Source organism: Apis dorsata, unplaced genomic scaffold, assembly GCF_000469605.1.
Source record: "Apis dorsata unplaced genomic scaffold, Apis dorsata 1.3 scaffold_161, whole genome shotgun sequence".
In the NCBI taxonomy this organism is placed as follows: domain Eukaryota; kingdom Metazoa; phylum Arthropoda; class Insecta; order Hymenoptera; family Apidae; genus Apis; species Apis dorsata.
In genome coordinates, this window is record NW_006263450.1 from 206,850 (window position 1) to 219,710 (window position 12,861).

At 28.6% G+C, this 12,861-nt stretch overlaps 3 protein-coding genes across 6 annotated transcripts; 1 reads left to right on the top strand and 2 right to left on the bottom strand.

Moving 5' to 3' along the window:
- The first annotated feature begins 558 nt into the window (after positions 1 to 558).
- On the top strand, positions 559 to 5,848 carry LOC102672572 (protein rolling stone-like). Of its 4 annotated transcripts, none has more exons than XM_006613651.2 (2): positions 559 to 727; positions 4,511 to 5,848. In XM_006613651.2, exons 1-2 carry the CDS (start codon positions 622 to 624, stop codon positions 5,368 to 5,370), a joined length of 966 nt encoding a protein of 321 aa, XP_006613714.1. In that variant the 5' UTR covers positions 559 to 621; the 3' UTR covers positions 5,371 to 5,848. The 4 variants fall into 4 exon arrangements, with proteins under 4 accessions (XP_006613714.1, XP_006613716.1, XP_006613715.1 ...); XM_006613653.2 differs by lacking the exon at positions 559 to 727 and adding an exon at positions 1,776 to 2,142; XM_006613652.2 differs by lacking the exon at positions 559 to 727 and adding an exon at positions 3,737 to 3,958.
- A 129-nt stretch (positions 5,849 to 5,977) lies between these two features.
- LOC102672884 (zinc finger protein 184-like) lies at positions 5,978 to 9,710 on the bottom strand. The gene is made up of 2 exons (XM_006613654.2): positions 8,092 to 9,710; positions 5,978 to 7,915 (listed from the first exon to the last, which is right to left on the bottom strand). The coding sequence occupies exons 1-2, from the start codon at positions 9,691 to 9,693 to the stop codon at positions 6,338 to 6,340; spliced, it is 3,180 nt and encodes a 1,059-aa protein (XP_006613717.1). The 5' UTR covers positions 9,694 to 9,710; the 3' UTR covers positions 5,978 to 6,337.
- Positions 9,711 to 11,146: 1,436 nt separating this feature from the next.
- Positions 11,147 to 12,459, bottom strand: LOC102680890. The gene is made up of 2 exons (XM_031509516.1): positions 11,816 to 12,459; positions 11,147 to 11,594 (listed from the first exon to the last, which is right to left on the bottom strand). The coding sequence occupies exons 1-2, from the start codon at positions 12,356 to 12,358 to the stop codon at positions 11,202 to 11,204; spliced, it is 936 nt and encodes a 311-aa protein (XP_031365376.1). The 5' UTR covers positions 12,359 to 12,459; the 3' UTR covers positions 11,147 to 11,201.
- Positions 12,460 to 12,861: the final 402 nt, after the last annotated feature.

Below are 12,861 nucleotides of genomic sequence, written 5' to 3' on the forward strand. Positions count from 1 at the left end.
TATTTACATATTTTATATAGTTCTCTTCCTAATGGATCAATTATCATAAAAAGATTTGATTGAAAAAATTAAAAAAAATTTAAACAAAGAAACAAATATTAGGCTCATTAACTTAATTTAATACTCATATTACAAAAAATTAAAATGGGCGAAGAATTTTTTAAAATTCAAATTATTATTATATAAATTTAATTTGATATTCCAAATTATTCAATCTCTTAAATCTCTTCAATTTAAATTTATAGATTTTACATTTAATCATTTAATTTCAATATATATATATAAAAAAAATTATATTGAAAAATTTAAAAAAATCAGATTATATATTAGATTATAGATTATATATCTTCGATACTAATATTTTTTTATAAAAATGAATCTAAATCACTAAGTAATGATACATCCAGCATTGATTCGTACTAACAAAAGTCGTTCACGGGGAAAGGGAGAAAATTCACTAGCAATTATTATCAGAACGTGTCGAAAAGGTGTTCGTACAGTGCCGTAAAACACGGGGGCAACAGCTGGTGTATAGCGATTGATATTGATTTAAAGCACGCGGAGCCGGTTGCCGGGCAGTCACGGGCTAAGCGGTACGTTGAACAGGAGACCGGGACTCAAATGCCTCCCGAGTGCGAGGAAATAGAGGGCCACGAGGAGAAGACTTCCTGCATCGATGGCAGAATCAAAGAACATCTGCAGTTTTCGCCAACCTTCACGCTATGCGGTGCGAATATTTATCCTCGTTCTTTCCTTCACTTCCGTTTTCTCTTTTCTTCTTACGTTGCACCGCTTGTCCGACTCAGTAGGACTCAGGTTTTATCTTCATTACTGAATAGTCGAATTTCATGCCGGGTGTAATACGTGCTAGCGATACACGCTTCTCAGTGTCACAAAAAAAGTGTCGAAGAAGATTTTTTTTTTGGATTTTTGAAAGATCTAGTTAGTTGAAGTTCTTGTGAAAGTTTATGGTTGTATTCTTCAACAGTGTGTTGTGTGTATACATACATATATATATATATGTATATATATATATATAAAATATCAAATGAAAAATAATATATATATATATATATACATATTATTTTTCATTTGATATTATATAATATTTGCAAAAGTATGGAAAGAATTTTTAAAACAAAGAGACTCAGTAAAACGGAATTGAAGAATATTATTATTCAAAATTTATTACAAGTCATATTCATCTGCTTATTGTACAGTTATTTTATAGCTTTGACATAACTAACTTTTATGTGCGAAATCGCAATACAAAAACCACATACCTTTTGTTTTGTGTAAAACATAGAAGAAGAGCGTGTTTTACTGTGCCTCTTTAGTTTATACTTTATTACATGTTCTTTGGTGTGCCTTCAAAGAATCTTCTTTGTTTCTTGGTTTGTAGAATGAACTACATTTCATAAATGATTCGGAAGAATAATACGTGCGCTGACTTCTAGTAAATTTACATTATTATGTTTTAAACATTTATTGATTTTATGAATCATAACTTTGATTTTAATCGTATAAATCTATATAATAAAAGATAAATCTGCAGATTTCTTAGATCCTAATCGATTGCAATTATCTTGAAATATTTTATAAAGAATGACTATTTCGAGCAACTTTGTTCTATACGGTTTTAGTATATGTTTTGCTAGATATGCAAAAATGAGAGAAATATTGTTATTTTTTTAAATTTTTATAAATAGAATAGATCAAGGAAAGTTATTAATTATATTATTAACTATAAATTTATATTCAATATTTAGTATGAAAGAGATAAAGTGGGAAGGACTTTATTCTAAAGACACCCTAAAAGTAGCTATCAACCATGATGATTAGGCGAAAAGAAATGCTACACGTTCCGTGTGCAGTGAAGCTCGATTGTTCAGGGGCGGTTTAAATACATGGTTAGGAAAGAATGGAGGAAGGGAAAGGGTAACGTACGGATTTGATTGATTTCTCATGGTATAGGGTTTTGAACAGACTGACTAGGAGACTGGTCAGTGACAGGTCAGGCGTGCTATCGTACAGGCAGATCGTATACTTATGCTGATCGAGGATCGAACGGGATCGAAAAATACATTGATCGCAGCTTTCAACGCCTTAAGTTTATCTTCTTCTTCGTTTGTCAACAATTTGGTTCGTTTATGTTTTTCTTTTTGCTTTTCACTTTAAAGCAAAATTTTTTTTTATTTTTATTTTTTTTTTTATATATGAAGAAAATTATTATAATTTAATAGAGATTCTTAATTTTTTAAAATTTGATAATTAAAGATATAATGTAAATCTAAAGGTCTAAAGGTTTAATGTGGATAATAAATTTTATAGAGTATCGTATTGACAACAAGTATTGTGACTGACGTCACTATCAATATATCAAACTCTAGTCAATTGATATTAAAACAATTTTCACTTCAGTTTTCTTAACTCAGAAATCAATATTTTTCTTTAATATATTCTTACTTCTATCTATCTAAATACTACATTGTTAAATAAATTATTCATATATTCACTAAAAATATTAATAATAAACTTTATTGAATATTTTTCAATTAAATATTTTTATTTAATATTTAATTTTCAAATTTTCGTGCAACAGTTTTTTTTCAATGTTTATTACAAAAAGTTATTTTTCTTGATAAAACAATGTTATGTATTAATTTAAATTTATCAATTCATATATTCATTATCAATATTCATTTAAAATTTATTCTACACGCGCTATCAATTTTTGAATTTATCAATCTATTAATCCAATATACGATTCAAAAATTTCTTTTCAAAAATTCTTACATTATTATTAATTTTATGTTGTATATAAATGTAAATAATTGTCCTATAAATAGAAAGTTTTAAGGATTAATTAATTTAATTGTTTGTAACGAAATCGACCTGTATTCATATGATTATAGTAGTAATAATAGAAAATTGTAGTAAATTAAGAGGAAATTGTATTGGCCAATTAACCGTACTATCTATGTAGATAGTATACATACGTGCTACGTAAGTTTACAGCGGTGTCCGTGCGAACCTCAGCGCCTTGGGTTAACAGGGTTAATTAGTTCAAAGTAGCTTCCATCTGCGCCGGTGTCTGGACAATGTGATTAAAGATTTTACACGGTTGTTTCACCTCAGTCACTTCAGTTCTTCGAATAAAAGGCGTGACTTATTTTTATCATTTGTTTTTATCAAACTGTTATTTAAACAGATATAATCTAAAAATCGTATTACATAGTTGTATTTTTAAACATATTTGATTACATAGATAATTCAAAATTATATAATTTTTAAAACATTATTTCTTTTTAACATAAGTTGGGATAATATATAGTTTGCTATCATTCAAAGTATTGATATTTCATGTAAAAATAGAATATTCTATGTATTTATCGCGAAAATTATTATACTTTTCAAATGTATCATAAGATAAATTTAAGTAAAAAAAATAAAAAATTAAAATTTATCTCCAATACTTATCTTATTAAAAATTTGATGTTAATATAAACTTTTAAACTTAAATTATGATATAAATACTTTATTTACTATAAGATATATATATATATATATATATATATATAAACAGAAAATGATTAAAATTTCATAATATTACATTTTTATTTATTATCTTCATTTTATAAAAATTAAAAGCTATGTAATATTAATACTATCATTAATTATTATTAAAAATTTATATGTTTTATATAAGTTTAAAAATAATATTCAAATAAGCGTTATTTTAAAATTAAATCGTTTGAATAAAACCAGTATGGCTGCAATGATTCTCTATTCATATGAAGAGGTTATGTTGTCATTTCTACAAGTGATATGTATTATTTCACATATTTGATTTTTAAAAAAATTCGTAACTCGTAAAATATCAATATGGTATCAATATTATACAGGAATCTGTTGATTTTAAAACGATTTTTACTTTTATTCATACAATTTTCATCATGTAAGTATTTTTTAATATACGATCGATTTCCGAAAAAACTATATGATTGTCATATCTTTCTTTACAATATGATATCTATTATATTCAAGAATGATAACAATTTTTTTTATTTTTTCATATTTTCTATGAAAATTTATAATACGTAAATAAATAATATATAATTTTATACAAATTATATATCAATAATTTAAAACATTTATATGATCATTTTGAATCAGGATTTGAGCGGCAAATTTAACTGAATTAAAATCAACAAATGAAAATCGAACCGAAACAAATACACATATATAGTAAAATGTGATATCTAATTAGATATCATATTAGATATCAAATAGCCGTAATTAAAAAAATGGAAATAAGAAATCTAATTATCTTGGTCATTATATTTGATTATACGCAAGTAGTGAAGGATATAATGCAATTTTTAATATTTCATAATTTCTAACACGTATTTCGCTCAGTATTCTTTCGAAATTTCAAAGTAATTTGTTGCATAGTAAGTTATGATATTATTTTTATTATATTTTAATAATAAAAATCATTTATTTATAGGTCGTCGGACGATGGTGAATAAAATCTGGTGTCAAGAAGGAGCAAAAAAGTGGTTTTTTAAGAAAAATCAACCATTGCATCCACGAGTTTTATCCGAACCAAAATGTCAGAAATATGTAGCCACCTGGTATCTATTATATCGTTGGTTAATTTTTATGGCCTGGGCTTGTATTGTCATATGTTCAATTTTCGAATTTGGTAGTTACAAACCTATGTTAGCGTACGATAAGTGGCCAATTTACATGACCAACTGGGATTTAGTATTAGGATTCACTCAAGCTTTACTTGGCGGTTTTCTCGTATTAAGAAGATGGAATCTGCAAAAAGTATCAGGCTTCGATCCTTCTACGCTGATGTTAGGATCGATGGACAGAGTTTATTTGTTCCTTTATGTTATAACTACCAATACAGCGATTGTAATTACGATTACTTATTGGAGTAGTATATATGATCCTACAATTCATTATTTGGATCCTTTAAATATTATGTTACACATATGTAATAGTATTTTAATGATAATAGATTTTTGTATCACGAGCATTCCGTTTAGACTAAGGAATTTCTGGTGGTGTTTAATTTTAGTTATTTTGTACATTATATTTTCAGTAATATATTATTTGGTTGGTGGAGTAGACAAGAATGGTTACCATTATATCTATAAAATTCTTGACTGGAAAAAACCCGTTCAAGCTTCATTGGTATGTATAGGTGAAGCTGTCTTAATAACCATATTGCATTCTTTAATGTGTTTCTTAGATATAATAAAGAATAGATTGTATTTGAAAATTGACAAAAAATTAGGAAGATCATATTTAGAAACACAGATGTCTAGAAGAGAAAAAAATATCGATATTGTTTAAAATTTAGCGATAATAGGCAATTTTTTTTTTATAATAATTTTAAAACGTATTATTTGTATTTTACAATTATATATTTAAAAACTGTAATTTCCTTATATATTTTTTTAAAGATAAATTAATTTTTTATTTACAAAATAGTGTAAAGGAAAATGAAAGTGATTTTCTTACATTCTTTAATAAATATTTAATAAGACTTCGACAATAAATATATATACGAAATTGTAAAACGTAAAAATGTATTTGTGTATTTATGATTTATATAATTGTATTTATATTATTACAGAATATTCTTCGAATTATTTTTAAATAAACTTTAAGTTGATATAAATTTAATTTAAACAAATAAATCATATACTACGGTATAAATAATTTAATTGTTAGTTACAAAAATTGTAGATAGAATTTTAGCAATATAAAAATTTATTATAAAGAAAATAATGTATTAAACATATTTTTAATACACGCACACATATACGCATTTAGTTTAGTTTGATGAAGTTTGTATTTTGTCAACATTTTTTAATTATTGTATACCAATCTTATAAAAACATTTTAATTTTTTTCATTTACATCTCAGCATATTTTAATTTTAAATTGAGATTATTGAATTATATTATTATACAATTAGTAAAAATTCTCAATGTATGAAATGTATAGCGTATAAACTACTCACATCCTACAATATGTATATTCAATATCTTAATTCTAGTAAACGAATTTTATTATACATATTTATATACACAAGGTTTTAGGAATTTTATATACAATAGAAGAACAATGAATAAACTTTTTGGAAAAATAGCAACAATTTATTAATAAAATAACGATTTGAAGCAATTATGGACTGTAGTATAAATGAATGTAAGGCTAAACAAGCCTTTGATCACAGACCATATTAAAACTTATCCTACATTAAAAGATAACAATGATCAGCTTCTTTCACCCATTTTCAAAGTACACTCACTTATTATTCAAGTTCTCGCAGATTTATAGTATTTTCAGATGGTACTGAATCAAGTAATAGTACCTGATACTCTGTTCCTACTACATCATCTTGATAATACATTGAAGGCAATTCCTCTGTGAGCAATAAACCTTCTTCTAAATCACTTGTACCTACTACAACATCGGATGATCCGACAACCGAATCTAACACAGCACCGTTTGCTTTTAATTTCCACACGTCGGAAAAAGTTAAATCAGTTCGTGCAGATCCTTGATCTTTTTTCATATGTTGATTAGATAATTGTTTATGTGTAGTAATATTTGAAGAAGGTTCCGATGTTTTTACTATATTATTAAGAGGTGGTGGTTCTGGTTCAGGAAGAGAACGATCTGTTTTCGATGAAGTACTGAAAATAACAGCATCATAAGGTGCTACCATTATCATTTGTTCTGTAGGTTTTGATACCGAAGGAGCAGTATATAAAATGTAATCAATATTACACACAGAATCTCCAGATATTTTCCCAGTTGTTTTATCGCACTCTTCAACACGAGTACCATGTATCTTTAACATATGTGCTCTAAGCGTAGCTTTCGTAGAATACGAACGTGTACAAGATTCAACTGGACAATGATATAAAGTCTTAGATTGATCTCGTGGAGGCACTGTATCGTTTTTAATTTGATTTTCATTACTATCCTGAATTATTGTATTATTATGTTCAGTTTTTTCTTTTATTATAGATGTGTTTAGGCAAGCTACATTTATATTCAGATCTATTGACTTTCTCTTTGATTTCACAACCGGATTTACCCTGGAACATTGTATATCTTTCACTTTGCTCCGTTTTTGACTATTGATGTTATCGTGTGTATTTGTCTCTATTTCTTCTTTAACTTGATGCTTCTTTATATGAACATATAAACTACTTTTTGCAGAAAATTTCGCATTACATATACAACATTGAAAATATCTTCCTTCTTTATGCGTTAATCTATGTTCCTTAAGATGTTCTGATCTCATAAATGCTTTCCCACACGAAGGAACATCACATACAAATTTCCGTTCATTAGTGTGTTTTTTTTGATGTCTTTTTAATTTACTAGAGGAAGAAAATGCCCATTGGCAACCTTGAAATGTACAAAGATAGGGTTTACAGCCAGTGTGCGAACGTATATGTGCTTTTAGCCTACAAGGCTTATCAAATACTTTACCGCAACCTGGCCACGAGCATTTTACATCTACTTCTTTATAACTATGGCATCTTTGATGCGACGTTAAAGCATTACTACTATAATACCTTTTTCCACATCCTTCATGTTTACAAATATATGGAGCATGACTTTGATCATGAGTTTTCATATGCAGTTCCAAGGCTCTTTTCGTCTGAAATTTTTCTTGGCAGTCTGGTACTTGACATAATATTCTATTTGGGCGACTATGCAATTTTGCATGACTCCATAAATTATAAATTGTAGTAAATCGACGATTACAACCTTCTACCTCGCAAACATAATCTTTACGTTTCAAATGTGTTTCTTTATGTCTTTTGAGTTTAAATTCTGAATAAAATGCCCAAGCACATCCTTCAAAATCACACTGAAAAAAAAACAAACATAAATAAATATATTATCTCTATTTAATTAAATCTTTATTTGAGAAATTAGAAGAAAGTAAAAATAAACAAAAATTGTAAAGATTTGTGAATTTAAGATAATATGATAATGAAAATTAGATAAGATATTGAAAATTAAAGATATGTACAATTTATATACCTTGAAAGGTCTTACACCATAGTGTGCTAGTAAATGGCCTTTTAGAGCATAAAGTTTACTAAATTGTCTATTGCAATCATCACGTGGACAAAGCCATATTTTTCCATTTTCGTTCACAGATATTGGTTGTAGATTATCATCCGTAATACCTAATTCTTCTAAAGCATTAGATATCACCATTTCATGTTGATTACTAGGATTTTCTGTACTATGTTCCATTGTTCCATTCCACACAGTTGATGTTTCAATTTTTGGTAATTTTGGAAAATTTCCTGTAGCTTCTATAAGTTCAGAAGTTTTTCCTTGATAAATCTGTTCTTCAGTACCTGTATTTATAACAATTTGTGTCATATTTGAAATTTTATCTGTTGATATAGCTACAACAGCCATTGTGCTATCTTCAGTATCTACAACATCTTCTTCAGATATTTTTATTTCATTGTCTAATTTCTTTTCTATTGTTTCCGATATTTTTTTACGTTTCTTAATAATACGTGGTTCTAATTTTACCTTAGCTTTTGTTTTTAATTGTTCAATTATAGCATTTTCAGAATCACCATCAACCAGTTTTGTATCTGTCAATTCATGTATAGTATTTTCTGAATTGAGATCTTGTACATAGAGATTCGTAGTATCATTACACAAGCTATTATCTTTTTGCAATTCAATTTCTTTATTCACGTTATTTATATTATGAAAATCATCTACAACAACTTGTGTAGATTTATTTTGCAATTCTTGATTATCTGGAATCATAGCTTTCTTCATAAGCGAAGTTTGTTCAGTTTCTGTACATATTTCTTCGTCATCTCTGTTAGGGACACTTAAAGTAGGTTGAGCACTCGTTGACGGTAAAATTTCACCGGCAACCATCATATCATCGGGAGATAACGCCAATGGATCTAAATGATCCAATTGAAATTCTGGTAGTATAAAGCTATCTTTTTCATCGAGTAACTTCTCATTTTGGAGCTCATGAAGTAAAGGATCATAACCTAAATTGAGTTTCTTGTCAGACAAATCGATGTCGATTGATAATCCGTCAGGGTCCTTTTCCAGAAAAGCGTGCTGGAGTTCCTCGCCCAGGTATCGGTCGACGCCCTCCTCGACTCCAGATTTGATCGCGTCGAGGTCCATGCTCGACACGGATTCCGTCCGCGTTTTTAACCATTTCTCAATATCAGCTACAGTCTCGACATCGGCAGCTTTACCGATCACATCAACGTTCGATTCGCCTGTAACACTGTTCGTCACTTGGTTATTTTCAATCCACTCTCTTTCGTGATACTGTACACTCTCGTCGTCACTCCTCGTTATCTGTTTTTCTTTTTTATTTGTTTCCTCTCTTTTGTCCTCATCCGGTGAAGCGGGTAGCAAATTTAATTGGTTGTAACCTACCGATCCACCCACAATGCCAACCTCTCCGTGCGCCCAACCGCGAACCGAACACAAACCTCGTCGATTACGAAAGATTCGCGGGATTTGTTTTGACTTGCAAGCGGAGGGAGTTCCTTTACGAGACATTTGACTGCCCCGTAGCCAGCTCTGTAGGGGTTCACACACAGCAACAACGCCGCCATCGAAGGAAATCTTGTAGCTCATAGGCGGCCTACCGTATTGAGAATTGAATGAAATTCACAAACATAGATGGCATTATATGACTTTGTAGTTTCCCGCGATTTTCTAATTAAGAGCCTTAATACATATTATAATTATTATTATTTTTATTTATTTATAAAAATATTTATAATATAATATTTTCTTTATAATCTTTCACTAAAATTATATCATATTGAGTTTCTGTTACCTCATATTAAATAATAATTAATATTTGAATAATTAATATATAATTAATTATATGTATTAAAAATATTTTATAAAATTACGCATAGCGAGAGAATAGATTCTATAAACGAATCTTCGATAGTAATAAAATGATTCAAAATTCTTTTTCCCTCCATTGTAAAGGTTTTCGTTTGTTTAAATTCCACTGCTGCGCTGTCGCCGAGCCGTGCTTCGCGTCAAAACACTCGCGTCATGTATCAAAGTATACTATGTTTTGCAAAATTCCCGTTTTAACGAATTAGATTGTAAAACCGAGAATGTAATATCTATATTCTTTACATTAAAACATATTATAATTATAAAGAAAAAATGATGAAAATATATTCAACTGACATCCTATATTTTTTCTTTATTCATCAAGAATTAATATAAACAAGGAAAACAAATAATGAGAAAGGGACAGAAATAGAGTAAAAATATTGAAATCAGCGCCATCTTCAGAATGCCGCAAATGAAACATAAAAAAGAAGACAAAAAATAATTGAAAAAGAATAGAGAATAGAATGAGAAGAGATCGCTAGTGTCATCTCTTAAAAATATTTCTTTAAAGAATTATTTTTTAACATTTAAGAGATGGCGTTGACGATTAATTCTTATTCTATTTTATCTTTGGCACCAAAGATGGTGTTAGGAATCAATTCTCATTCTATCTTTATTTTTTTTTAACTATTTTGTATCTTTTTTTTATATGTTTCATTTTCAGCATTTTGAAGATGATTTCAATATTTTTATTCTATTTTTCCCACTATTTGCTCTATCCTTATTTTTGTCTATACTTATTTTATAAGATTTATAGTATTGCCTAATCAATTGATTAAAAGTATTAACAGAATATATATATATATTTACATTTTTATATATTATGAGATATATATGGGATATTAGTGTATTTTTATATGTATCTTCGGATCGATTCGGACAACTTTATTTATTTATCCATTATATGTTATATTATATTATATTTAATAATAATTGTAATTAAAATTTATAATAATCAAATTATATGATTTAATACTTGTTTATGATTAAAAACAATTTTCAATAATAAAATTAATTCTATAAAAAATTTGGTTTATTCAGTACTTTTTCTTTACTTTTTCGATATTACAAAATATTTCTTTTGAACATACGAATAATATTTCACATATATAATTTAATCGTGCGACGTACAATAATTTAAATCTTTATATTAACATACGTTTCCAAATTTGTTTTTGAAGTTACGTTTGGTTATTTAGTCACAGCAAAATCAATTTCAATTTCATTCAAATAGAAGGAGAACACGAATTATAATCAAACATATCTTTTTGCTTAATTTGCATTTTCAATTGCTCTATTCTAGATAATTTTTTACCCATTTCATTCGAATCGGTTTTTTTCTTATCGGACGATCCTTCTTTCTTTTGTCTAGCTCGTTCACAAATTTTCAATATTTCTGGTTTTTCCGGCACTTGTTGTTGGGAAACTTTATGAGAATGAAAATCATTATTCAATGGTCGAATAATATCTTCCGATCGAACTCCCGACAGACAATTGAATGCTTTTCTTTTTTTTTCAGCCGGCCTCATTTCATCATACGGCATTCTACACGGTTCCAAATGTTTCGGATTTTCTTTATTCTCGTTTTGCTGATTCATTACCATGCGGTTGATCGATGTCTGTATTTATAAATTGATTAATTTATTTATCGAATCGCGAACAAACAACTTTAACCTCCTATTCTCCATACAAAATTTAATCCACGAAAGTTCTTTAAAAGCGAAACTGTTATTGTTCCCTTGAATCCGTTGAAAAATTCGCTCGAAAAAAAAAAAAAAATCTATTTCCAAGTTTCGTTTAATTATCGTTGAAAAAAGAAAATAAGGAAACAAACGCTTACCAAACTGCTTGAGCTCAACATTTTGGACAATGCCGCTCTAGGCATCTTGTAGGATGGTGGAGACTTCGGTTGAGGTTCCACGCAACCTTTCGGACACGATTTTATCGTTTCTGTATACAAAAAGACATCCCCACATGTCAATTCGTATCGTGAATCCTGCAACCTCGGATCGCATATCCTTTTATTTCTCTTCTCCTTGAGCGCTAGTTTACAAGTACACGGATCAGGCCAAAACCTCTTTGGATTTGGCCCAAAGATCGTCTCCCACAACGTGTACTTCTCTTCCACCGGTTTCTCCTCCTCCTTGCAATTATCCGGCTTCTTTTTCGGCTCTGGCCTCTTTTTAAACGTGAAAAATTTTCTCTTCTTCTTTTTCATTTCCTCAAATTCGATACACTTCGACTCGCAACCCTTGCAAACGAGATCTATGCGAGGTGGCGAAGGCAATCCGCAGTTACCGCTACCATATTCGACCATATTCGATTTCTTCTTCCAAAACCAGAAAGATCGGGCATCTACGTTGGGCCCGATACATGTTATCATACCACTTCTGAGCAATATTGAGGGATTATAGCTTTCCTGAGAATAGTAACTCTTTTATGCATTAAATATGCGTTATAAAAAAAAATATGAGTTTAATTTTTTTCTTTTTTTTTTTTTTTTTTTTTTCGACCTGACAAAAATTTACCCCAAGAAAAAAAAAAGAAAAAAATTAAACTCATATTTTTTTTTATAACGCATATTTAATGCATAAAAGCGTTACTATTCTCAGGAAAGCTATAATCCCTCAATATTGCTCCGAAGTGGTATGATAACATGTATCGGGCCCAACGTAGATGCCCGACCCTCCTCAAAAAAAAAAAAAACAATCAACAAAAATTTTTATCTATACTTTACTATATCTTGGCATAAATTTGTATCAGTCTCAAAAAAAAAAAAAACAATCAACAAAAATTTTTATCTATACTTTACTATATCTTGGCATAAATTTGTATCAGTCTCAAAAAAAAAAAAAACAATCAACAAAAATTTTTATCTATACTTTA

Coding starts and splice junctions, on each gene's coding strand:
- LOC102672572 (XM_006613651.2), top strand. CDS start 622: ATGCCTCCCGAGTGCGAGGAAATAGAGGGCCACGAGGAGAAGACTTCC. Junction 728..4,510: donor GCCAACCTTCACGCTATGCG/GTGCGAATATTT, acceptor ATTTATTTATAG/GTCGTCGGACGATGGTGAAT.
- LOC102672884 (XM_006613654.2), bottom strand. CDS start 9,693: ATGAGCTACAAGATTTCCTTCGATGGCGGCGTTGTTGCTGTGTGTGAA. Junction 7,916..8,091: donor ATGGTGTAAGACCTTTCAAG/GTATATAAATTG, acceptor TTTTTTTTTCAG/TGTGATTTTGAAGGATGTGC.
- LOC102680890 (XM_031509516.1), bottom strand. CDS start 12,358: ATGATAACATGTATCGGGCCCAACGTAGATGCCCGATCTTTCTGGTTT. Junction 11,595..11,815: donor TGTTGAGCTCAAGCAGTTTG/GTAAGCGTTTGT, acceptor TTATAAATACAG/ACATCGATCAACCGCATGGT.